General features: G+C 42.0%; 3 protein-coding genes across 3 annotated transcripts in view; 2 read left to right on the top strand and 1 right to left on the bottom strand.

Annotated features, from left to right (window-relative positions):
* Nucleotides 1-11777, top strand: part of mnat1 (MNAT1 component of CDK activating kinase) — a 41941-nt gene extending 30164 nt beyond the window's left edge. The window contains exon 8 of the mRNA XM_037695345.1: nucleotides 11657-11777. Coding sequence (XP_037551273.1) covers nucleotides 11657-11777 — 121 coding nt within the window. The remainder of the gene's footprint in view (nucleotides 1-11656) is intronic.
* A 353-nt stretch (nucleotides 11778-12130) lies between these two features.
* Nucleotides 12131-15112, bottom strand: trmt5 (tRNA methyltransferase 5). Its single transcript, XM_037695344.1, has 5 exons — nucleotides 15073-15112; nucleotides 14010-14596; nucleotides 13797-13921; nucleotides 13080-13719; nucleotides 12131-12186 (listed from the first exon to the last, which is right to left on the bottom strand). The coding sequence occupies exons 1-5, from the start codon at nucleotides 15087-15089 to the stop codon at nucleotides 12131-12133; spliced, it is 1425 nt and encodes a 474-aa protein (XP_037551272.1). The 5' UTR covers nucleotides 15090-15112.
* Nucleotides 15113-15198: 86 nt separating this feature from the next.
* slc38a6 (solute carrier family 38 member 6) lies at nucleotides 15199-25380 on the top strand. Its single transcript, XM_037694906.1, has 16 exons — nucleotides 15199-15483; nucleotides 16927-17057; nucleotides 17160-17233; nucleotides 17677-17729; nucleotides 17826-17865; nucleotides 19588-19666; nucleotides 21391-21476; nucleotides 21559-21617; nucleotides 21696-21767; nucleotides 22293-22349; nucleotides 23929-24008; nucleotides 24089-24189; nucleotides 24262-24386; nucleotides 24605-24749; nucleotides 25002-25096; nucleotides 25179-25380. Exons 1-16 carry the CDS (start codon nucleotides 15391-15393, stop codon nucleotides 25260-25262), a joined length of 1374 nt encoding a protein of 457 aa, XP_037550834.1. The 5' UTR covers nucleotides 15199-15390; the 3' UTR covers nucleotides 25263-25380.
* Nucleotides 25381-26875: the final 1495 nt, after the last annotated feature.

The raw sequence follows: 26875 nt of genomic DNA, 5'->3' as shown, positions 1-26875 counted from the left end.
CAATGTCGAGCAAACAAATAATTGTTTTAGGTGCTTATCTTGTTAAATTTCGAAGAAATGCACAGCGTTCCTCCTTCCTGATTTCTTCCCGGTCTGCGTGCTCCCGGAGCACCGAGGCAGCAAATACTTTTGAAATGCAGCTGATTTGACCGTTAAAGTGCATTTATTAAGTAAAAGTTCAACTGAGACACACCTTTATTATAAAGTCGAGCAAACAAATAATTGTTTTTAGGTGTTTATCTGGTTAAATTTCGAAGAAATAAGCAGCGACTCGTCCCTCTGCGCGTTCTTCCGTGTATCGGCTTTTGAAATGCAGCTGATTTGACCATTAAAGTGCATTTATTAAGGAAAAGTTAGACTGAGACACATTTTTGCTATAATTGTGAGCAAACAATAATTGTTTTTCAGTGTTAATCTTGTTAAATTCTTGTTAAAGTTCTCCCGTGCACGCTCCTGCGACCACCATTTGGCAGCCAATCGATTTTTGGCACAACACCGGGCCACATTTCCAGGTGGTCAGCGGTGACGCGTAACACACGTGACATGTCAGCGGTGTTGCATAAAAGATGTGACGTATACGGCGAGGCGTTGTATTTATGGATTTTTCCACTTTATTAGACATATTTGAACTGATGCAACTTATAGGGCGACGCGACGTTTACGGTGGAAAATACGGTATGTGGGGCAGCACAGTGGCACAACTGGTAGAGCTGCTGCCTCTCAGCGAGCAGGTCCCTGGTTCAAATCCCGGTCGGGGGGCTTTTCTGGGTGCAGCTTGCATGTTCTCTCCGTGCATGCGTGGATTTTCTCCGGGTACTCCGGTTTCCTCCCACAGACCTAAAACATGCATGTTAGGCTGATTGGTAACTCTAAATTGTCCCTAGGTGTGGGTGAGAGAGTGAATGGTTGTTTGTCTCGTTTGTCTCTATGTGTCCCTGTGATGGACTTGCAGCCCATCCAGGGTGTACCCCGCCCCTCGCACAGTGATTGCTGGACGTGGACACCGGTGACCCCTGTGACCCAAAATGGAAAAAGCGGGTAAAAGATAATGGATAGATGGATGGATACGGCATGCGATGTTCTGTGCAGAAGAGTGAGTATGCAGACATTGTCCAGAGATGGTGTGCTTGACTCCAGCTCCACTCCTGTGACCTGTGAAGGGAATACGCTTGAACTTGTGTGGAGGTGTGGATGCGCCTCAGTGTGGATGAGGTGTAAGGGGCTGTGTGGGGGCAAGTACTTATTTTAAAACACGGCTGTTTGTCTTGGTCAAGAACTACTGACAGCAGCACCACTGGTGATTTGTCTTGGACACAGCCATCGTGTGAGACTGGAGCGTTGAGCTCACATGCCCCCACCCTGGTGGCCCCTGGCCCTCTGGGGCTTGTGCACTGCACAGGATGTCCAGTCAACGCAGGACTGACTGGAGCCTTGTATTTTTCTGTCCATTTGCTCTTTTCTCCTGCATCCCTCTTCCTCTGTCTTTAGTGTCTGTGTCTCTTTTTGCGTTACTTGTCCCTTTGCCCCCCAAAAACCACAGGAGTGCTCCACGGCTGCCAGGAAAAAGAAAAGCCACTCCTCCTTCACTGTCTGTACCTGAATAAATATGGGTTGAGTGGAGCTCCTATATTAAAGACAGCTGCCTCAATACTGGAGGAGAGTAAAGGCTGCACGCTCAGGCATCCGGGGCCTTCAAAAGTGCCCATTCAGCTTCCACCATCTACCCTCTTCTTACTCTTACACAGCCAAAGATTTTCCTTATGTGCAAAGGTGTGTATGATTTACCACAAAGTATATGACCGACTGTGGGAGGTGTCTGCACAGTGATGCCTATCTCGTCGACTGGCGCGCACCCAGAACTGAGCGTGAGCCGTAAGAATTATGAGCAGGCTTCAAATGTAACACTGCAGCCTGTACTAATGTCCTTCCATGGTTTCTTGCTTTTATGTTGAACAGTAAAGACCTTTAATAAACAAAATCAAAGGAGAAGTAAATAGTGAGTTGGAGACACAAACTGAAACATATGATGTTTACGTTCACATAACTTATATGAATCCCAGCACATAGCACCTAGACACTGTAGTGGTAGTTGTTGAACTGCTGGCGCCTCACGCTGACCCCACACCAGCTGAAGCTCATAACCTGGGCATACATCAAAATACTTAACACTTCAAAGTCATGCCCACTTCATACATAAAATAAATCTGTTAATGCGGACAAGTAGAATTAAAAAGGCCTCATTTTTGTTTGAGTTTAGATAACATCTGGATCTGAGTTAGCTCTTTTACCAGAATGCATTGAAGCTCTGACTGTGTAGGCGATGAAAGACTGACTGGGATCTTGGACAAGGACAAATCATAAGGGAGGGAGGGGGAAATAGGGGAAAGAGAAATTGGCTGTGGAGCGTTGAAAATTTTGACTCAAACCTCAAGTGCTGACAATAAAAGCTGGCCAGAACAGTTGTTTGTGTTGGCACACGTTGCCCTGAAATTAGCCCATCTCTCTCTGACAGAGCTTGCTCAGTGCGTTTCGCCAAATGCCAATGTGTATAATATTTTGAAGTTTTGCCTCCTCCTCCCCCACTCTGCATTGCTTTCTATAATTGGTGGAAAAAGTGAGTTTTTTTTTCTGTTGGGAGTGCTTGTCAGGGATCCGTCTCTTGTCGGTGGGGTGAAGGGGAGCAGCTGAATGAATGAGTGTTTAGTCTGGAACTTCTCTCTCGGGGATGCGCTTCTATTCACAGGGAAGTAGTCCTGAGAGGACTTTCTCTCACTAAGTCACTGTCTGAGGGGTTATATAGTCGTGTGTAGTTTGCTGTGACAAACATTCATAAATACAAACGATAAGCAATAATTTTCTCCCCTCAAAATTGCCCCTTAGTCTTTAAAGTAAGTAAATAGACGCATAGACACAAAGGTAATACACAAATCACTTGTGCACACACATATAGACTAGCTATGTTGAACATGTACTTAAAAGACGCCTGCTCACTGTTCTGGTTGGAAGCCAGAGGTTAATGGGTCTCTGAGTGATTCTCTCCTCTCTGTGTTCTTTATCTTTACACGCATCTCTTAGAGCCTGCGTGTTTATTTGAACTGCATCTGTTTGTTTGTTTGTGTGTTGATTTATGCTGCATGTTAAGTGCTTTGGTCGAAAGGAGGCATCCAGGATTAGTCAGTGATGCCATCACAGCCCTCGGGTTCCTGGCAGCTATAACTTTGTTAGCCTCTTCCTGCCTGTTTGGTGTTTCTCCAAGCATGAAAGATTTTTTTCTTCTGTTTTTGGCATCGTTGGCCAAAAGTACAACCAGTGACCCCGGCTTTGGCTTTGGGACACAGCAGTACCACAAAACATGCTTTAGAGAGCACTCTTGAATCCATTCCTGCCATCGCTAAATTAGAGTTTACAAGACTTGAATAGTTTACAAGTCATTCTTTCCTGCTTCTGCTCTCTCTGTGATGAAACTGCAAGTCAATCATGATATTCATCTTTTTCCTAATATGCTGAGGGCAGCCGTCCATATCTCTAGAAACATTCCTGAATAGTTTTTCCATTCGCTCCAGGTTCTCTGATTCCTGCAAGGCACACATCCATCTGATGGGCAGGATTGGTCTGGAGGGGCAGGGGAGGTCGGAGGTCACTGACCATGAGGGACCTTAGGCAAAGCAGCAGGATGTCGGAGTGCTGGGTCTGACAGGAGCAGAGTGATGGCACCTCAGAGAGACGAGTCTCGTATTGTGGGCCGCAAATAGTTGTGCAGTCTGACACACAAACACAGCTTTGATGCTTAAGTTATGAGCTGGAGATTGAGGCGCCGGTTAGCATGACCTCACGTGAACTTTTTCAAGAGCAGTGCTCTTTGATCTAATTTCACAACTATTAGATATGTGCCAAACACATTTTATTTCTGTTTGACATGTTAAAAATATTTAGTATGGTTTGATAAATAGCATAGATTTTTACCAAACTATTTCTTGAACACAATAGAGCTTTTCCACAAATACTCTGAGGTTGGTACCAGGACTGAGACCTACAGCTGAACACACTCATAACACTTGTGTTGCTGTACAACCAGTAACTATAGACATCATTGCAGTGCTTCCCCAACCATTTAACTGCCTCTAATGGTTTGACTGCTGTCACGGGGCACACAGATTTAAAATTTGCATAGCCAAAAGAGAGTGCAGGCACTATAAAATTGTGGAGGCTTGAGGCCAGCTATTTGACTTGCAAACCTGTCTGTGTCAACAGGATGTCCCGTCCATATACACTGCACAAGTCACCGCTTGGTAGATGCTCAGTTTCTTGCAGTAGAGTCTTTTTCTTTTTGTTTCCACCGAAACTACTCCAGAAACGGAGTGGAGTGTGGCTACCATCTGATTCTCCACCAGCCAACACCCAGGCCATTATCCCGTCTGTCTCAGTAAACAGACCATTAACAGACAGGGCTGGTGGAGGCCACATCACTATTGTTTTCCCTCCCATAGATCTGTGCAAATATTGATCTTCTCTTGAAGTATTAGTCAAAATAAGCTCACTCTGTAGTTGACTAGAAGCCTTTTTTCTTGTTGATGAGTCATTTCTGACCCAAAGAGCAAGCAGGAAGCAGAGAGAGAATTACAGATTGACAGAATGAGGGGTGCACATGCGTCATGTGTACTTGCGTCATCAGAAAGAGTTCTGCTTTTATTGTTTTTCCTCAGCAGGTTACATACCGTATTTTCCGGCCTATAAGTCACAGTTTTTTGCATAATTTGCATGCCTGCAACTTATACACCAAAACGACTTATTTATGGATTTTTCCCATATTTATAAACTAATTTTTGGCTGAGACATGACCATTTTCATTCATTCTGACATTGAAAATATTGAACACTACCATTTTCAGCCGCTAGATGGCACTTGAATAGTGTGGCATGCCGTTGTGTCATGTAATAGATAAAAGTGCCTATTGATGACACAATCGGCTTACCATTGTCTGCCATCTTAGTTCTGCTCATTTGGAGCAATCGTCAACTCAGCTTCATTTCGCTGCGCCGCCCTGGCAAAATGCAGCTGATTTGACCGTCAAAGTGCATTTATTAAGTAAAAGTTCAACTGAGACACACCTCTACTATAAAGTCGAGCAAACTAATACTTTTTAGGTGGTTATCTTGTTAAATTTTGAAGAAATGCATATCGTCCCTCTGCGTGCTCCCGCTTCCACATATCGGTTTTTGAAATGCAGCTGACGTGACCGTCCAGGTACATTTATTAAGGAAAAGTTAGACTGAGACAAACCTTTACTATAATTTTGAGCAAATAAATAATTGTTTTTTAAGTGTTAATCTAGTTAAATTCTTGTTAAAGTCCTCCCTCCTGTGCATGCTCCTGCGGCCGCCATTTGGCAGCCAGTCGATTTTTGGCACAACACTGGCCCCCATTTACGGATTGTCAGCAGTGACACATAACAAACACGACACATCATAGATGCGACTTATACAGCAAAGCGATGTATTTGTTTTTTTCCACTTTATTAGACATATTTGGACTGATGCAACTTACATGGCGGTTCAACGTGTACGGTGAAAAATACGGTACCAGTTTGCCTTTAGATGAACCCAGACTATTAGTGGTGGAGGAAACAGCAGGTGGTGTAGGGCACCAGAGATATTCTGTCTTGTGTTTAGATTTATTACTATCACATTGTAGACACACACAGCAGGGTCAACATACAGTAGAGGATGAAATGATGTGTCCTGATTATTTTAACACACCTATCCGTGTAGTAGTTTGTATTTAGGCTCGCATGAACTCTCCTCAGTTTGTGCCTGTAATTCCCACAAAGACAAAGGAACTGGAACATTGTCCATCTCTTCTGTTATTCACCCCCTGGGGCCAAAGAGCCCAGATAAATACAGAGGGATTAGATGGCTCATTTTCCCCTCCTAATAGCTGAAGAAACAAAACAAACTTCCGTCATGAGGGGAGAAGCCATTGGGACCTGCTGCAGCTCACCTCAGGGTAGGACGTAACTTCTCAGTTATAATGTATGAATTTTGGCCCACATTCTGTTTTACCTTTCACTACCTTTTGTTGTGTTCCACTCCTTTCTTTATGCTTTGCCATTATTTTAAACTCTTAATTGAAATTCTCTTTGCCTTTTCCCAGTGCTTCAGATGCTTCAGTAACTGATATCTGCAGAGGAAAATCCCCCCTGGGAAAACTCTATTCTTCCTCAGTGTATCAGCGATCTATTCCCTGAATGTTGCATCTCTCTGTCAAGGCTCCTTTACACTGTATGTGTGTGTGTATGGGTGTGCCGTATGCTAGTGGCCATTCACTGGACGACATATGTCCTTCTATTGTGTACAGCCCCATTTGGTGAACGAAGGCACTGATGTCATGCAATTATCTTTCTTTTTTCAACTTTTTTCAACGCCTGCCTCCCTCCTCCTTCTAAAATTTCCAGGAGGCAGAGTTATCAGGTGGCAGCATGGCAGATGAAAGAAAGATGCTGCTTGTCAGGTGGTTAAAGGGTTGTGTAAGGCCTCAAGGTTGCTGCCATCAGACATCAGCCTAGTAGCTGTGCTTGTCAGCCAGCCTCTTCTGCCCCCATCAGGCTGGACAAGTGAGGTGCACTGCAAAGACAAAAGTCTTGGACGAGTGATGACAGGTGATCCTTGGACCAGGAAGGGAAAAACAGCACCTTTATCACAGTCGCATCAACAGTCTTGACTTTTATACACGATACAAGAATACCTCTTAATTATCACTGACACCAACACAGTGCCTGTTAGAGCACAGATTGTCGATTCTCTGTCACTCCACATGAGAATGTTTTTCTGTGAGTGTTAATGTCATGTATCACCCCACACTTCTGTTAACACCCTAAACGTGTTCTCTCCTCAAGTAAGAAAGTGTTAGCAGTGCTCACCTCCCCGCCCTGCTCTCTTTTGGGATGCGGAGAGGCCGACTCAGCCTGTCAGTAGCGATGATAAGAAACATGATAATGGACGAGCAGTTTGTAGGCTTGTGAGGATATGATGTAACCGCACTGAGCCCCATCTCAAGCACGCTCACAACTTGAGATAATCTGCTGGACAGTGGGCAGACTGATGGCTGAGGATCTATCTCACACGCTCGCATGTCCCTAAGGAAACAGCGTTCAGTGGAAAAGAGTGACCTTTGACCTGTAGTGGTGAAAGACCGCTGTTGACAGATATAGTATACCTGTGAGAGTTTTTTTGTGTTTGGTTTGTCTGCGGGGGGTTTTGTTTCTGGATCGTAGCCCGGACCAAGTCAGAGCTTCTCTGCTGGCAAAATTCTGCTCCGCCGGCTCGCCTCTGGTATCGTTATGAACAGCTCTGCCCCTAGATAAACATGTATGCACACAAGTGAATTGTGTAGATACACACATGGAGGGGTGTAAGCACACATGGCACATCCAAACAGTGACTTCATTGTGCTGTCTCTCACAGGGGTACATTTTCTCCCAGGGCAGAGTATGAAGGAGGGGCAGATGGAGTGGCAGTGCTGCGAGTGAAACCGGAGCTGCCTGAGGAATGCAGGGGGTGTTCGAGGAGAACTAGAGTTTAGTGGGTGAAGGAGGGGGGTGACTTAAGGGGTAGGATGGGTGATTAGGGGGTGACAGCTGAGTGCTGACCCCTCGATAATGACAAATCATCTGGCAGGTGTGTGGCTCTGCAGCCCTCCCTCTTCTTCAGCTCCCATCATTCCCAGGCCAGGAATCTTCAGTTGCTGCTAGAGCGCTAAAGGAAGATTTCCGGGCATTTGTTCTGTCTAGCAGGCTCATGGCTTTTAGAAAGATAGGGCAAGCATTGTTCATATATATCCTGCCCTGTGTTTGCCTCCTGCTTTCTTTGTGCATTTGACACCCTGCTATAATAAACTTAACTAAACAGGCTGCAATTCTTAGATTAAGATGGGATGTGGTTTATTGATTTGTTTTTGCAGACATCTTTTCTTTTAGTTAGTTGTTTTAGCTGAATACAGAGTTCATCTCCCAAACAACCTGGAAGTCATTGTATGGTAGATCATGAATTATGCTGATGAAAGACAGAATGCATAAAGCTTGCAAACCTGTGAAAAGTTCAGTAAAAACACAAATGCTGACCACAGATCAGCATGAGTGATGTGAAAGCAGGCAGGTGCCAAGTTGAAGTGGCCCCCCAAAAAATGATGGTATATATATATATTTTAAATTCAGAATCCTTCTCTCTACTTTAATGGAAAACATGAGGTCAAAATAAAATGTTCAGAAATGAACACCTCTGACAATTATCTTGTGCAGGTAAATGCACGTCACCATCTTTTTTTTTTAAATTTGGAGCATTTTGTGCTTGAGGAGAAACCTTACTGTACAGAAATGCCTTTCTTAAGTTAGCTGTGGAATTATTTGAAAACTAACACATTTAAAAGGGTAAGTATAAGTAATAAAACTGGTGTCAGAGTTTGTCATTTGCATCACATGTGGTACATGTGCTGGAACGAAATTTTGTACACGGTCGCAGTTGCATCGAACAATAAAATGTAAAAAAAAAAGTAATAAGATCTAAGATATGAACTAAGAAAAACATCAACTAAAAATATACTAAGCACTAATAGCATAAAAACAATACGCCGAACAGCAGCACGAACTTGAGTCTGCATGAGCAGATGAGTACGAATGAACACAGAAACATGAAACAGATCAGCAGCAACATGAAACAGATCAGCAGCAACATGTTGTGATTTTTCACAGTGATTATTCTGGTTAGAGATTCATGAGTCTAACAGCCTCGGGGTAGAAGCTGTTCCTCAGTCTAGTGGTTCTACACTTAATGTTCCTCAACCTCCTTCCTGAGGGGAGCGGGGCAAAAAGTGTGTGTGCTGGGTGAGTGGGGTCCTTCATGATGCAGGTGGCTCTCTTCCTGCATCTGGAGGTGTAGATGCAGGAAGAGGGCCACCTGCATCATGAAGGACCCCACTGTAGTAAGAACATCATTTGACTTAAAATTTAGTTCATCTTCTTGTATTTATACATCATATATCATAACAAAATGCCATTTTAGCTTTTTTAAGCCATCAGGCTTGTGAGTGACAATACAAAGGCTTAAAGATCAAACCAAACCTCAAACTCTGATCCTACACTGAGTTTTGTTTAAAAGTGATTCAGATTTCTCCTGTGTACTGTGTCTCCTCTGCTCTGTGGTTTGCATGTTGATTAAGTGTCTCCTTGTTGAAACTGCTGCAGCAGCATTACAGGCCTTTTTTATTTCCATTTAGCCTTGACTTCCACAGCCTTTCTTAATCTAATTCCAGCCAACACATGCAGTCTAGACAGGAGGCCCAACGCAGCCTGCATCTCTGTCTGGTAACTGCCGTTTTCCCACCGGAGTCCCTGCCTCGTTACCATTTCTCTTCAAACGCTCCCCATCTCACTGCAGCATCGTGGATACAAACACAATGAGGAGCAACGCATTCTCATCTGAAAGTCACACTGAACCTGCTGGAACGCATCGCCACTTATCTTTTCACTTTATATTAGGGGCTCTGGTGCATTTCCCAGGCTGCAGAAGTTGGGAATTCCTTCAGCGTCCTATCAGGAATATCTGCAACCCTTATTAGCATGCGAACGAGACGCTGCCCAGGTATTCAGTGCCAACCCATGGGGAAATATGTATCAAGTTTTAAATAACTTGACCCAATTTGACTTTTTCAAATGGAGCAAGAAAATATCACTGCTGTTAAAATATTTATATATAAAAAAAGTGTGTTTTTTAAAAACAAGAATTTTTAAAAATTGAAATTACAGTAAAACTCATATTTTCCCGTTGTTGCAGTTTAACGCACACACACACTGTGTCGTTCATTTGTCTCCATCACCTGCACTTGTATGTTGCAGCTCCCCTGAAGCGACATAATGGGCCTGTGCAAAGTGACCCATATTTACCCAATAATACAAAGCTTTGAAAAGACCCATATCACGTTGCAGCTAATGTTCCAATGGGGCCCGCAGAGTGAAAGATGCTACTGGCCAAAACGTCTTAGGTTTCAGTGCCCTGCGAACAAAAGGTTGTCCAATCTTTTGGGAGAAAGAGGGGACGGCGTGATGGAGGGGGGGTGGGAGACCGTTGGAGAACAGTGGCAGTATAGAGTAAGAGGGGAGTGATGCATGTGTTTGAAAAGAGGGAGTTGGAGCTCGTTCTAAAATTGGAGGATGCTTTGTTTTTTTTTTTTGTCTGGGTTGTGTTAAAGCACATTAAAAGAAGTTCAGATCTGTTGGAAGTTGTCAGAATTGTCAGGTAAAGTTTTTTTTTGTCAGTCTCATGAACGTCAACAGCCGGTTTGAGGCTTTTACAGGAAGATGCGGATACAGGCGCCGAGTTAATGGAGCAGAACTGAACTAACCTTTGCTGTTCGGGGTGAGCGCAGGGATGGACAGGGTTGGTTTAAGAGAAGTGGGCTTGCGATGTTGATATACAAAGTTGATTTCCCCACCACCACCACCTATATTTTCCCCCCACTTCCCAGCCCCCACATCTACACCCTCTTCCTCCTTCATGTTCTCCTTCTACTCTCCCTCTCCTCAGGGGCAGGCAGGTATAAAGTTACACAGAGCTCTCAGCTTTCTTGGAAGGAATGACCACATGAGTAGCTTGGGGATTAGATTAGCAGGAAGAGCAGACTTAGCCAGGCCGTAAATAGCCCACTTTTTTTCGCCATTAAAAAGAGCCCAGTATAATATAATCAATAGATAGCACTCATCTAATGCAGGAAGCCATATGAGAAGACCTCCCTCAAGTGCTCTGAAGGACAGGCTACAGCAGCTTGGGCCTAATGAAGTTATTATTAATCACTACGCCTCCTGTTTTGAACTTGTGTGTTGTTTTTGTAGTGGGTGATGAGTGGTCTGATCTGATTGGCATTCATCGCCTTTGTCTCACATTCACCGTCTTATTTTAAGATCTTGGTGGTTTTACATTCATTTTACTTTACTTTTTTTAAAGGCGGGTTTAGTGGGTTGCAAAAACAAAGCGGCAAAATTATTTATCCAGCGTGTCGTCTGAGAAAACAACTTTTTTTTTCCCTCTTCGTCTGTCATCGATTCACATCCACCTCAGCTCTGTCAGTCTCTGAGCCTCCCCACAGGTGTTGGGTTACTCTGTAAAGCAGCTTGAATGGGTTTAGAAATCACAGAGAGCTGTCTGTGCTCCTGATACTCATTTTCCTTTGAAGTTTCCCTAGCTCAAAGGAACAAGAGGCTACAAAGTCAGACTTGTGTGAGGGCTTTAGACCAGTCTGCCAGAACTACAGCGCAAGACGGGGTCCAGTATCGGTGAGCAAGCCTTATTTGCTTGAGGACTTCACTCTTTAAGCTTTGCTGTGGGGAATAACCCGTTAAAGCGGGTGGAAACGTTGGTCTAAAACTCCTGTTTGCACGTTAAGAAAGCAGCATTAATGCTTGAGGAAACAAGATGTGAAGGCTTTAAGAAGTTTTAGCAAGACACATCTGTAAGTTATCCCACCTATTTCATTCAAGCACAAAGAGATGATAAAAATGACGTGTGGATTTAATGAAAAAGTACACTTAAATTCACTGGAAGTGTTTTATTTATTTTAAGCAGCTCTCACTAAATATTTCACTGCTGAGTAAAGGTGTCTGTGTTCTCAGGTATCTGAATCACGTGAGGGCCGCCTTGCCTCAGGACACAGCTGGAGGATACACGTCAGCTCTGGCGTGCTACCGAGCCATCCAGGATGCTTTCAGTGGGCTGTTTCCTCCAAAAGGCTGAAGCTGTCTCCCATCAGAAATGTGACTGAATGGACTTTAAAATACAGCAGCATCAACACCGTGCTGCCGTTTGCCAGCTCTTTCTTATGTCTGATTCCAATGTGTATACATATTTTGTTAACGTTATTTTTTACACAGTAATAAAAACTGACTATCAATTGTGGTTTACTTAAAAATTAAACGTAAAATGTACATCACAGAATAATTTATCAGATTTTGGAACAAAAGAATTCAAGGAAGTTATTTGAACTAAAGCGGAGTTGTGGTTTCTTTCGAGGAAGCAACATTTCTAGTAAAAGTAAAACTTGGTTTAAAAAATACAACTCGTGTTTTGTTACTCTTCACAGTGGAAGGTTATTTTGTTGATTCATCACACTTCAGTCTCTTCAGGGCTGGTTCCTCTGATGGCTCTGTGAATTAATAAAAAAACTGTTAAGAACTGAAAAAAGCAAGTTTTACTCAAAGAAAAAAATCCCACTAAAACACCTAAATCTCCAAGAAAATAAAATGACACATACTCTGTACATTAGTAACACAAACTGTATTTTCCAGCATATAAGTCAGTTTTTTTGCATAGATTTGCCAGTCATGTGATTTATATATGATTTTTTTTCATATTCATAACAATTTTTGACTCTTTAAATTGATAAGAACTGCAACAGTGAGTCCTCCCGTGCACACTCGCTTCGCTCAGTTGGTGCAGGTGGAGGAATGCGAGAGAGCTAGCAGCTCCATCCGCGATGGATGGAGCGCTCCCCAGGGAAAAATTAAGCTGTTTTGACCATTTAATAAATGCAACGGGTCAGCGGTGATGCATAATAAATGTGACTTATACTCAGGAGCGACTTATATGCCGGAAAATACGGCACTTAGTTTATGGTAAAGTTTAGCGTGATTGCTAGGCTTCTGAATGTAAATCACATGAACAGGTGGTAAAAGGATCATTTCCAGGCTCTTGTTTAGGTCATTAATGCTGAGGGTTAGATGGATATTTTATTAATATAATTTTTTTTAGTGCATTTAAATTTTATTCAACCAGGCAGCCATGTTTAGTTGTAAATAACATAAGAAAAGAGGACTATGTTCTGGGAAAACATCAGTTACGAGTTCATTCTTGTTTTGTTTTACATAAAGGGGAAAAACGTTTTGCTTTTCTCCACCTTTAAAAAAAATCTAATGCATTTTTTTTTTCTGTTTTAAAGAATAAAACCTTGGTAATTAAAAAAAAAAAGTTCAAAGATGACGACGTAGCATTAAACGTTTCTCCTTTGTTAGATGACTTGTTCTGCAAATCGTCTCTCACCTGTGCTGCTTTCATCGCTGCAGAAAAGAACCTCTTTAGGGATTGGGAATCGTACACACAGCATGTCTTTGTTGGGTGCTACATTGCGCACAAAATGCACAGAGCACTTGTTCTCCAGAGGGAAACCGAGGTTACGGGAAGCCCTCTCCACCACGTCCGCCTCAGGGTTTTCTTCTTTAGAGAAAGCATAGCAGTACACTGTGGGGAGGTTGAGCTCAGAGGTTGTTTCCAGCTGCAAAAGGCCTCTGAAGGCATCCAGAAACTCCAGAGCCAGCGCAGGCAGGTTCATCACTACATGAATACCACCTTCTCCTTTCATCAGAGAGCGCAACTCCTCTTTAAAAGGTCCTTGGATGAAGGCTCTGCCGTCCATATTAAAGGTTCGGACTTTGCTCTCCACCTTGTTGAGTTTGCAGTTGTGCTGCAGCCATTTGTAAGACTCAGGGTTGAGGTCGTTGGCCAAAACTTTGGCGCCTAATCGAGCAGCTGGGATGGCAAAAGGTCCAACGCCAGCAAACACATCAAAAACTGTGTCACCTCGTTTAACGAGCTGCACCACTCGCTGGTGCTCTGTACTCAGCCGAGGGTTCCAGTAAACACGAGAAAAATCAAATTCGTATGCCACCCCGTTTTCTTTCACCTGCAACAAGAACATATTTTGATGACAAACAATGGCGCCATTAAAATTAATCAAAGTTCATATTTAAATGCACCTACTTTGACAACCATGTTTTCTTCTCCAGCCAGCAACTCCATCTTGAAGTTCCGGTAGGTTGAGTCGATTATGTTTGTCTTATTCACCACACAGGTGACACCGGGATTTTTATCCATAATTACTTGACCTGAAGTTGAAGCAGCAAAATAAAAACAATCGGTCAATAGATCTAATACGTTTATAAAATTATTTAAGTATTAACTGTGTATCCTCACCTATGACGTTCTTGTAAGGGAGCTGGTGGTCTCTCAGGTTGAGGTGTGCGATGTGCCCCACCCGACTGAACCCTGAGGTCACCACCTGACCCTGAGGGAGCACCGCTTCCAGCACTTCATCGCTCTTCAGTTGGTCATAGGTCAGCTTCAGCTCATAGTTCTGCAGCTCCGCAGCAACACTAAACGACCTGAGCATCTCTGCTTCAGCCTCACTGAAGGAGCTTGCTGAGGACACACTGTGAGGATCCAGCAGCACCAACCGAAAGTCATCACTCCCCTCGTTGTCTTGAACCACTTTGAATAAGTTTGGTCGCTTGATGATGGACTTTTTCAGGCTCTTCAACACTTTATGTAAAACCCCGATGGGAACCCGTAGAGCTGGGACTGTAATAATCTGTGTGAAAGCATCTTTGTTCAGGGAGGTCATGCCTCGGACCTCTACAGGGGGTTGGTACAGTTTGGGCTCCATTACGATCTTAGCAGCAACTCCAGAATGGAGCAACTTAGCAGGTGAGAAGCTCTGATGTACAGATGCAGGTTTTAGATTTATCTGCGTTTGAAGTGATGCAAAAATTCTAGTGAGGATCCTGTTAATACAAAAAATAAACACAATTACTGCCATTATAAGGTAAAACAGTGTAAACACATAGGTCTGAAAGGTTAAAATATGCATTTGAAGCACCTAAGACTTTGCAATGTCACCTCTGAGGAAAGTTTGTCCGACAGTGACACATTAAAAAAAAAAATCAACCCATTTAGTTTATGGTAGTTTCCAAATACAATTGTATTGCAACATGTAAAAAGCACGGTGCAGAGGTGGTCGTTATTGTTTCTTAAATCGCTGACGCAAGCTTAAAAACCACATTTATTTCATCCACAGACAGAAACATAAGTTTCAAAGGAAAAAACGGCAACGTTTAAGATCTTCACGTATCAATAAAGGCATTTGTTTTTGAAGAGCGAGGCCACAAACATTTGCTATCATACTGAATAGAAAAACAACTGTCAAAAAGCTGAGATATTTCTTATTTTAATGGAAATTTTATAAAAATGAAACGCTCACCTTCTGTTCAGAAGCATGTTGAGATGACGTCATCAACGGCAGACCGTAGCTGAGTGGTGATTGGTCAATAGAGGGAAGCTTCGGTTTCTGATTGGACAGTTTTTTTATTTAGTATTAAACATGCGACGGAACAAGCTCGAACTTTCAACATCAACAAAAGAGTCGGAGTCGGTGGTGAGCAGCTGACGAGCTGATAAGAGAAGAGCTAAAAGGAGGAGAAAATGGTCATAGAAAGACTCTGGATTTGTGTCGTCCCGCTGACTTCAGGTGCTCGCGTCTGACCCGACTCCCTCTGCGTCATTTTTTTATTGTTTAAAAATGAGCATCAACAGCGATTTGCACTTAAATTTTTGCACCAAAAGCAACGTCGGAAGCACAGAGAGCTGCGAGACGACCCCTTTATTACAAAATGTAAGTGTTAACAAAGCAACGATATTATTGAGTTCACGCCTGACAGCTGAAGGACTGGGGTTTATTTTTTAAACTGGTATGCCAAATCTATGACAGCCAGCACATGATGATGAGCTGATCTTGGTAGTTTCAGTTCAGTTTCCTTTGTTTTTCCTCTGTCAGCACTATAAGAAGAGCTGACAGAGGAAGAAATATTGCTCAAATATCAGTAAGTCAAATGTGGAATTAAAATATATTTAACTGAGCAACCTGAAGGAATGTTTTACAAAGTTTAAATTCTGATTTCCTTCATTTCTCCATTTATATTGACATCTTTTTGTTGTGTAGGAAGTACTTTATGCTCTCTAGACTGATATAATAAGCCTTATTTATGAATTTATATTTGGTTTCCTTTTTTTTTAACTCATATTTTACTAATCTATTTCTCTCAGAAACGATACTCTCACTATATCTAGGTTGTCCTCAGCGTTGGATCAAAACACGCAACATAAACAGATTTTAAATCTTGTCCTTGTCTCTTCTATTATTCAGTGGAGTAAATGGTTTGAAAACGGTTTATTCATATAGACGTTAAAAAAAACTTTGTATTATTGTGGAAATTCAATTTATTTATCATGTTGCAAAGTTTGTGTTTGATATATTTTCCATTAGATATTAGGAAGAGTTATAAAACCATGTGAATTTGGTGTTTTGTGCTGTATTTTCAGGTTTCACCAGTGGCATCCATCTATTGGTTCACTTTTAAAACCAAACACTTCAAACAATCATACATCTCAGTATTTCTACAGCTAGCTTTTTAATAGCATATCATCAATGTGACTTCAACTACAAAGCATAAAATATGTAAACAAATACACCTCATTTTGGATTTTTTTATTTTTTTGCATTTCAGTGTAGCTTAACACGAGTCAGCTGATCACAAATACGCATATTTGTTTTTAAAACCCCACTTTCAGTAGATTTCAGCATATATGATTAAATCTTCTTGTTTTGCATTGCCTTTCTTCTGCCATTTTATATATATTTGTCTGGTTATTGCAGTGTACTTCCTGTCTTTCAGTACTGTAACAGGGTAAATCCAGCTGAGCAGCCCGCAGGTCAATCCAAGCTTGTTGTGACACTGACACCAGAGTTGCAGCTCGTTCTATCCAGGATATCCCCCATTAGAGAGGTCAAGCAGTTTGGGCAGCTCCCCTTATCCCAAGCTCAGGCAGCTGTCCCAGAGCCAGCAGCACAAATCCCACCCCGTCCATTCCCGTTTCTATCCCCTGATCCTGCATGCCACTGCAGTGTTGTTTTATGACATCCATCATCAGGTCAGGCCAGTTGTGATGAGAAAGCTACCTAAGGCTCCTACAACAATAATCATATTTCTTCCTCAGCTGCTTTTGTTAAACCTCATACTGCAGTCTTACCCTTTAATATTTCCTGTGGTGTTTGCAGGGAACAGTGCAAACCAGAGCCACAGGAGCCTCCTTTGCCTCTTCTGTCTTTAACCTGATGAATGCCATCATGGGCAGCGGGATACTTGGCCTTGCTTATGCTATGGCTAGCACAGGAATAGTTGGTTTTTCGTAAGATTTCTCTAACTATACCAGCATTTTCTTTTAATATTTGCTCCATATTTACAGTTCAACTAAATGACTTCAAGTGTATGCTCTGTCTTTATTTTCCAGCGTCCTGTTAGTATTGGTGGCCAGCCTGGCCTCATACTCTATACACCTCCTCCTGAGGCTTTGTGATCTAACAGGTGAGAGACTTCAAGCCCTATTTTGGATAACACATTCATGTAGGCCAATCTACAAGGATAAGTCTAGACTTCATACTCTGTGCCGTCTTTTCTTCTTTTACCCCTGATTGAATCAGTTTGTTGCAAAACAAGCTGATAATACAACAGATAATTTGCACTTTAGGTTGAAAGTCCTGGTCGGGGATGTTTGAGTAATGTTTGGAAGTGGATCAAAGGAGCCTAAAAAGAAGATAAAAAAAAAGATAATAGTAAGACGTACGAGCTGTTGACTACCACTAAATCCATTTTTAAAAGTTAATTCTGGTTACCAAACACACATTTAATGAAAAAAGAATATCCCCTCCTTTTACCTCCTTATTGTGAACGTGTATGCATATTCTCTTCCGCATATAAATTGTTTTTAAAATATTATTTTTTATTAAAACTGCTTTCTTAAACTGTAGGTATCAACTCGTATGAAGAACTTGGTGAGAAAGCTTTAAAGAAACCAGGAAAAGTACGTTTTTTTTCTTTTTGGATGCCAACCTGTTCACACGCTCAGGGTTTCTACGTAACCAGGCTAACATTCCTGCCTTCTTAAAATTCTCTCCAGATTATGGTTGGAATCGCTATTGTCGCCCAAAATATTGGTGGTAAGCTCATTTCATTATGCAGTAGCATACATTATTCCTGACATTTTGAATTTTTATGACAAAATACTATAAGCACTGCTTCAAGATCAGTTTAATTTTGGAGGAAGATACTGCCTCCTGCTGGTGAACACCAGGATTTATGATGAGATTATTGCTCCCCCCACACACACTCATTTTGTTAGGATTGTCTAGATTCCCTGATAACCTCTGACCCTGAAGCCACTGTCATTTCTGCCCTCTCCTCTGGACCTGAATCACAACTTCTCCCTTAACTGATCGCTGATGGTAAACCCACTCCTTTTGTACGGAGTGTAACTTATCGAGACCCTCCCTTTCATTTTCCTGTCTCAGACCACCATCTTACAGCTGAAAGCAGAGGCGGTTGCTCTCATGCCATCATTAGCGGCACAGCTGAGTAGATTACTGCTGTGTTTTCTGTTTGTGGTTTTCCCAGCGTGGGGCCGTGTGTGCAAGAGTGTGAGAGCCAGCACTCCAGCTTGCATGTGTCCATACCCCCAGCCCCTCTATAGAGTGCAATTAGCTTCACTCTGGGTAAACATTCATCTGCACTGCCAAAGGCTGATGGGCCAATTGACCTTAATTACTGACCAGCCCCTGGCTCTCGCAGCCTGCCTCTCTCCGTGCTCTTAATGAAATGAAAGTGGCTCTGTCCTTTGTTGAACACGCTCTCCAGCTATTTGCTGACCACACACAGAGGACTTACTTAAATGTTCCTTGAACTTTACATACATGCCTGTCATTAGTATCTGTTTTCTTACCACTTGGCCAATAACAATCTTCTTTGTTCATTCAAGGGTCTTTTTTTTGTTTAGAAACGTAAGTATTATCACACCTGTAGTTCCCATAGTAGTGTGGTGTTTAGTGACCAGCTGCATGAAGCTAAAGCATTGCATCATTTGTTGTGTGATTCTTCTGTTCAGTGTGTTTGTGTGTGTGTGTGTGTGTTTGATTTGTAGTTTGTTCAGATTGATGGATACGTTTTGTTGCCTCAAAATAACCCCCTTATTGACATATTTTAGTGCTTATTAATGCTAGTGGTTGTACGCGGAGAATGTGCTTGTGTCTGTGTGGGCTGGAGGGTTTTTGGAGGAATTTTCTTTTAAAAACAAATACAGGATCACAGGGATTATGGACAGGATTATTTAACCAAGAGTGCAATACCTGCTCTTAGGGCAGTAAGGTCCCGTCTAACCCTGCATATGCCTGGCTTCACAAATCTAAATCCCTTAAATTTACTCCATCTCATGACTGACACCCCTCACCCCCACCGCACCTGAAGCACCTCTTCACACCAAATGTGTTCCTTTTTAAAAAAATAAAAATTTTGCACTCTCCTTGTTGCTGCTGGAGTTTTGGGGGCTGACTCACAGGAAATGACCCCAATCCTTTGCTCTGATTGGCTGTCGGAGCATTCAGGGGAAGTATCCTGTTTCCTAGCGAGGTGGAGAAAGGGTGGAGGTACCTGGATTAGCGTCAGAGATCATTACTGTTAGCATTCCTGTTCCCCCTCCTCTTACAATTCTCCATCCTGGCTGCTCTGAAGACCAGTATAATGTGGGTTCTGGTGCTCCCCCCCCCCCCCCCCCACTGTCTTGCCATTTTCTCATGGTGTAAAATCATCCTCACATTTGTGTATTTGCTGGATTCACAATTTTATGTTTATTATGATTGTGTTTATTTTTTATGCCTTTCTCTCCTCAGCCATGTCGTCGTATTTGTTCATTTTGAAGTCAGAGCTTCCTGCAGCCATCTGCAGCTTCCTGAGCACAGAAAATACAGAGTGAGTACAGAACCGATCGCTCTTTTTTTTTTTTTTTTTTCCAAAACAAAACAGCTACTGGGAGACCTAGTTTTCATAAAAATGAGCTGCACTAAATAACACGAGTCATTCCTACTCCCATGATGTTCCAGAGAATATCTCTGGCTTTTCAAAAAAAGTCTGAATTGACCCAAGGCTACACCAACAAGAATGATAAATAATTCTGTGAACGAAAACCTCTCAGCTCGGTGTCTATTGAGCAAAATAGTGTCCAAAGGAAATGTATTCATGATGGAGGAAGCCATTCATCATTTATCAGCAGCCTTCATCTTTCATTGTCCCATAGATGCAGCTCCTGATCCTCGCAGATTAAAGTCCTCGGCCAAGAATGTAGTGTATATCACTTTATTATTGGCCACACTGGTTTAAGCGAGACTTGTAGCAGCTCTCAGCCCCATCTGTCAACATCTGACTCTTCCACACACAGCTGCTCTGTATTAGCGTGCTCTGTTCACCCCCTCCCACACAAAATCTCTCACACATGTTCCCCAGAATCAGACTGATACAAGGGGATATCAGTTTTGCCATTCTAATTACAGCTGATTGTGGTGGGGAGCAAAACATTTCTGTTAATGAGTGGCCTTGGGATGTTACCAGGCATGCTCCCGATTCCATCAACGCCTGAATAAATGAGTTGTTTGATATTAAAACGTGTTGCTTTTGGCCGGCTCATTTATTATAACGCAGCAAAGTGAAAACAGGCAGACTCAATCTCATTGTTTCTGGTTAAAAAAGTAAAAATAAATCAATAAAACTGTGCATACCGTTTTTTTTTATTTTTTTTTATTGGGTTTTAAACCAAGCTGCTGTTGGATTGTGCTGCATTTTGTTCAGATTTAAGCTAATCCCGAGAACTGTATGGACATTGACGTGTTCCACAGTTAACTCTGTGACGTGCACGTTCTTATTGCGGCTTTAAATGCTTTACATTTTATTGTTTGTGGTGGTATTCTAAAGTTTAATTCAAAATTTTTACACTTTTTTAACATTACTGTTCAATCTTTAGTTCTAAACTTATCTTGGAGTCGACCTGATTGACAAAAAGGTCAGAGCAAAGGTCACCTTGACATGCAGTTATGGGACAAAGTGTGTGGACACACAGACAGATCCATCAGCGCCTATAGTAACTCCACAGCTGTGGACGTGCCAAACGGGGGTCAGTGGGTGTTGATGTGGTTGGAGCAGGTGCTGCTGACTCTGGAAGCCCTCGTAAAGAAAAGTGGAGCCAGTCCCTCGTGACCCCGCACTGTGGTCCAACGTACAGCGGCCAGGAGCACCCTTCCCACCCAAACGCCGACCCCAGCGGAGCCGGCGAGTTTTCCGCATGTGTCACTTGAACATCGGCCCCTCCTTTTTCTCTTTAACTTCCCAATCCCAAATAAACTGCCAAGGCTGCTCCTCAGAGAAGGAAAATATTATTCTGTTCTCGAAAAACCCAGAGAGAGAGAAATGTGGTCCCATCTGATGGAGCGGCACAACGTTAGCATGTGAATTACATAATTGTTATGATTTGCAAGAGCTAAAGCCTTTAATTTGTTCCACATGACAAAACTGTCGCTTCCTATTTGAGCTCGAAATGGAGACGAATTTCCAGAACGTGTTTTTATCGCTTCAAAACACAAAATGATGATGACGAGAAATGTGGCTTATTTTAGCTTTAATTTTACACGTTTTGATGTTTTCAGAAACGCTTGGTATGCAGATGGCAGGCTGCTCCTGATTCTTGTCACAGTTTGTGTCGTTCTGCCTTTAGCCATGTTTCCCAAAATCGGTAAGAACTCTAAAATTCTTGATTTTTCTCCTCAGACTGGTTTGTTTTACTTTCTCTTACTGGGTTTTTCTCTCACTTACAGGCTTCCTGGGCTACACCAGCAGCCTTTCCTTCATCTTCATAGTATATTTTGCAATTGTGGTAAGCTTTGGCCTAAACACTCAAATAAGCGTCATCTGTTTTTCTTCTGTTGTTGACTCTGAATCATCTCGTCTCTAGGTTGTGGTGAAGAAATGGTCCATTCCCTGTCCTCTGCCTCACAATGGGACAAAACTGACGAGCACATTCAAGGTAGATGACTTCTTAACCATTGCACACAAATATATATCGGAAAAGATCCGATATACTAAAATGTGAAACTGAACTGGTCATATTTTTTTAAATAAAAGAACTAAAGTAGAATATCATAGTATTTGATAGAATATGTGTGTTCAGGTTTTGAACTTCTTCTGTGAGGCAGCGCTGGTGTGAGGTAGGTAGTTTTAACCAAACAGTCACGGTCACAAGACGAGGAGGAAAACTCAGGATATTGAGTTTAGTGATCGTGTCTGATTTGGCTGATGAGGACCAGAGAGACCTTCGGAGAGCTGTGCATGGTGAATAAAGCCAGTCCTAAAGGGAAGGAAGTCCAGGTGACCCTGTCTGATCCTGGAAATGAACTCTGACTTTTAGAAATTCTACACCGAGCAGTAACTCCAGACCTGGCGTGGATTAATTTACAGATTAACTTTGGGAAATTTGTTTCTCCTTAGCATCAAGGTTAAACTGTGAAAATATATTTCTACATGCTTTCTCTTTACGTCTTTGTTTCTGCAGATATCAAATGCCTCTGACTCAGAATGTACTCCCAAACTCTTCATCATGTCCGTCAGGGTGAGTATATAAAACTCCAGTGATTTTCTTTTTATTTCTCCCTGTTGTGCTCGTGCAGAGCCTTCGTGGTGGCAGTGAGAAGTTGTTGAATGCCAGTTGTTTGACTTTGCTGACAGGTCACACTCTCACCTATGAAGAGTTGGTGTGACTTTATGAGGAAGTCAAGCAGCACTTATTCTGCTGCCACTCACATTTATGTTGCATGTTGAGGCCACATGTAGACACAATTACATTCAGCACAAAGCTAAAAGAATTGGCTGCTTCTATTTCTGCAGTAGGTTAGGTTTGGTTTATTTGTCATACAAAATCAACACAATGTCAACAGTGCAGTGAAATGATTGGGACAAGAAGAACCGTCTCGACACGCAAAAAACCCCTAACAACAACAAGAAATACCAAAGCATGCAGCAAAAATACTAAAAACGTACTAAAAATACTACTAAAATACTAAAACGTACTAAAAATACTACTAAAATATTAAAATGTACTAAAAAATTTACTAAAATACTAAAAACGTACTAAAATACTAAAAACGTACTAAAATACTACTAAAATACTACCAAAATACTAAAAATTTACTAAAAAATACTACTACAATACTAAAAACGTACTAAAATACTAAAAATGTACTAAAAATACTACTACAATACTAAAAATGTACTAAAAATACTACTACAATACTAAAAACGTACTAAAAATACTACTAAATTACTAAAACCTTACTAAAAATACTACTAAAATACTAAAAACAAGGCGCTAAAGTTGAAAAAGTAATACATTTACAGTGTGGTTCGGTTAGCAGTGAGGTTCTTTCAGCAGCGTGGCTCTGTTCTGTTAGCGGCATGGTCTTGTTAGCAGCTTAGCAGGTCTTGTTAGCAGGTCCGGTCAGCAGCTTGATGGTAGTAAGGACTGCAGCAGCTGTCCTCACAGACCTCAGTCCAGAACCAGGTCCAGCAGACAGAGAACATCCAAGGTTTCCTCGCGGAACCGAACGGGTCCCTACTGCTTGTGCAGGCAGATGGAGGATCTTGTTAGCAGTGTTAGCAGGTCTTGTTAGCAGATCCGGTCAGCAGCTTGATGGTAATAGCGACTGCAGCAGCTACCCTCACAGACCACAGACCAGAATCAGGTCCAGCAGACAGAGAACATCCAAGGTTTCCCCGTAGAACCGAATGGGTCCGTAGAGTTCGGTCCGTGCAGGCAGATGGAGGATCCTGTTAGTAGCGTTAGCAGGCCCTGCTAGCAGCTTGATGATGATAACGACCGCAGCAGCTGCCCTAACAGACGGCAGTCTGGAGGCTTCAGAACCAGGTCCAGCAGACGGAGAACATCCAAGGTTTTCCCCGTGGAGCCAAACAGGTCCGTAGGGTTTGGTCCATGCAGGCAGATGGAGGATCATGGAGATGGTAAAGTGTTTATGAACTTGTAGTGGGGAGATATTTAGAGGACATTGCAAGAAAATTCACTCTGTAATCACAATAAGCAGCCTAGATGTTTATCCTCTCTGTCTTCCCTCCTGTGTAACACAGGAAGCTGATAATTTATTTTTATTTTTATTGCGACTAATATTTTGTTGCAGAGTGCCTACGCCATCCCCACCATGGCTTTCGCCTTTCTGTGCCACACAGCCATCCTGCCGATCTACTGTGAACTAGAACGGTCAGCCCTGCAGCATTAGGAAAAGAAACGACCCGTTCTGATGTAAACACTCGGCTCAGTGAATATCTGATGTCTTTTAGACCCTCCAAGTCCAGGATGCAGAATGTTTCAAACATCGGCATTGGCCTCAGCTTCCTGCTTTACTTCATTTCAGCTCTGTTCGGTTACCTCACCTTCTACGGTAAGCTTGAAGGGACACGTCATCAAGTTCCTGCTCTTCCTGCGCCTTCACTTGCTCGTCCTCTTCTTGTAGGTCATGTGGAATCTGAGCTGCTGCTTGGCTACAATGCGTACTTACCGCGAGACATCATGGTGATGACGGTCCGGGTGGCCATCCTCCTCTCTGTGCTGCTGACCGTACCGCTCATCCACTTCCCTGTGAGTCCACCAGACACAAAATCCATTTAGCTCAGTCGGGCTGAAGACGATCTGTTTACTCGTGCTTTAATTCAGATGTCTAACTCAGTTCTGTGAAACTTTGTAAAATCGAGTTTATTCATACAGGTGTGATTTCACTGGATGATAATGTAGTAATAAACAACATTTGAACCGCTCATGTTTGAAATGAACAAGTTCTGTTTGTGTGGGTGCCGTAGGCTCGTAAGGCTGTGACTCTGCTGCTGTTCGAAGGACGTGGCTTCTCCTGGCGGATCCACATCACCTCAACACTAATCCTCCTGAGCGTGGTGCTGATGCTGGCCATCTTTGTGCCCGATATCAGGAACGTGTTTGGAGTAGTAGGTATGAAATGTGTATTTTTAATCCAGGAAAGTAACTGCAAGTGTTGCTCCTCAGTCTCCTTTCAGCTGCAAAAAGGACATTAGGAGCAGCTAACATTTCCATATTCCACTGGTATTGATTGCCACTCCTGAAATTACACTGCCTGCTCGTGCATAATTAATGTTGCGCTCCTGATCTAACAGTTTATGAAGCCGCTGTTATCCGACATGCAGCTTATCTGCAGCTTTAGAGTCTTTCTTGTTCGTTTTTCAGGATCAACCATGTCCAGCTGCCTGCTGTTTGTTTTTCCGGGCATCTTCTACCTCAAGATCAGCAACCAGCCCCTCAGATCCATCGACTCTGCTGGGGTAAATCCTCAGTTTAATATTTATCACATGATTCAGGATATCTCGGCACTCACATTTTTTATATATATTTTTTTGTCTCTAGGCACTGATCCTTGTGGTCTTTGGAGTGATTATGGGTGCTATCAGTCTCACTGTCATCATTGTCACATGGATTATGAACTCCTGACCCCCTCTGGTCCAAAAAGAAAAAGCAAAAGGGAAAAAAAAGGGAAGCTTAAAACAAAGACAGTAAATGAAATTAAATGTACACGGCCTTAAATGACAAAAAAAACTTAAACTAAAATCTATGCTGTGAATAGATGGGAGTTATATCTGTTCTGGTCAAACCTTGTAAGGGTTGTTATGCACTAAGAGTATGTGTTGGAATGACTCTCGGCTACTACCACACCAAATTTTAGCTCAGCGTCTGTAAAACTGACATCATTTTAGCCACTTTTGTGTTTGCTGGGTTGAAGCCACCTCGTTGAATTGGCTTGACTCCAAAAGATAAACGGCTTTAGGCGTAGATTCAATGATTAGTTTATAAGTTTCATTAAAATCCGTCCACCTGTTCATGAGATATTTTGCTAATGTTGCAAACGCCCACAGACACGGGAGAAACATCATCGCCTCTTGGTGTGGCCGTTAGTAAAAAGGGAACTGAGAAACAAAGCGCATCTCAGGAGCATCATTTCTGATAAAGTTTTAAACACGTGTTTTTATACATTTTTTTTTAATATGCTGACAAACAAAATGAAAATTCAAGGCAGTTTACTTTTTATGTATATAAAATATATATTTCTAGTGCAAAGTGGAATTTGGTTTACTATGATTATTTTAATTTTTACTGTTTTAACTATTTTCTTTATGTGGACAACTGTGCACCTTAAATATGACACTTCAACTGTTCATTTAATGTTCTTTTGATTCCCCTTAAATCGTTTTAATTGTTTTTTATTTCACATACATTCCTGACGTTAAAATGTTCTGCTCTTTTCTGTGCAGCATTTTGTTTTATTGTGTTTTGACTGACTGGCATTAAATGAAAAAAGGATCTGTTTCATGTAATTAGTTGTCAGTTTGCTCACTTACCCACTAAAATGTATTAATCAACTCTCTGGAAGGCTCATCAGTCTGAATATGTCAGCCTGTTTGATTGACAGGAATGGTTATGATACAGATGTGCTCTTCTGTTAAACTCAGGCTCAGCTTGTAGCTAATGAAAGCCACATGCTCTGAACGTTTCTAATCATGAGCCGGTTTAGATCGTCTTTATGCTGCTTCTGAAAGTGTCCGCCACCTGACTGACTGCTGCTTTTAATCGGAGGGATCAGACAGGCTGCTGCTCTTGCAGGATGAAGTGTTTGTCATGTTTGAAATGTAGAGAGAGAGAAAATGGAGCAAAAGCAGCTGTTCTTCATGATGCATGTGTTTGGTTAGAGATGTATTTATCCTCATCTCAGGCTATTTAAACCTAAAACTTGATATAAACAAAAACTACAGAAACTGCATTTTTGTGAAACAGGTAGTGTAAATGCTGAGTGCTGAATGACTGCTGAAATTAGATGAAGAAGCTAAAACTGAATTAAAGTTTAAACTACCAGAACCAAAGCTAAAATGAGCTGAACTCAAGTTAAAAACTACAAGCAGAACGGTAGGTAAAAGTTAAAGGAAGCAAAACTGTAGCTATTAGCAGTAAAAAACGTATCAAAAAGGTATAAATCAGATACCAAAGCTAAAAATGAACAAAACAATAGCTAAAATGAGCAAAACAATAGCTAAAATGTCCTGATGCATGCT

This window comes from Nematolebias whitei, chromosome 21 (genome assembly GCF_014905685.2).
Source record: "Nematolebias whitei isolate Nwh7 chromosome 21, NemWhi1, whole genome shotgun sequence".
NCBI classification, from domain to species: Eukaryota; Metazoa; Chordata; class Actinopteri; order Cyprinodontiformes; family Rivulidae; genus Nematolebias; species Nematolebias whitei.
This window is presented reverse-complemented; position numbering and strand designations above follow the sequence as displayed.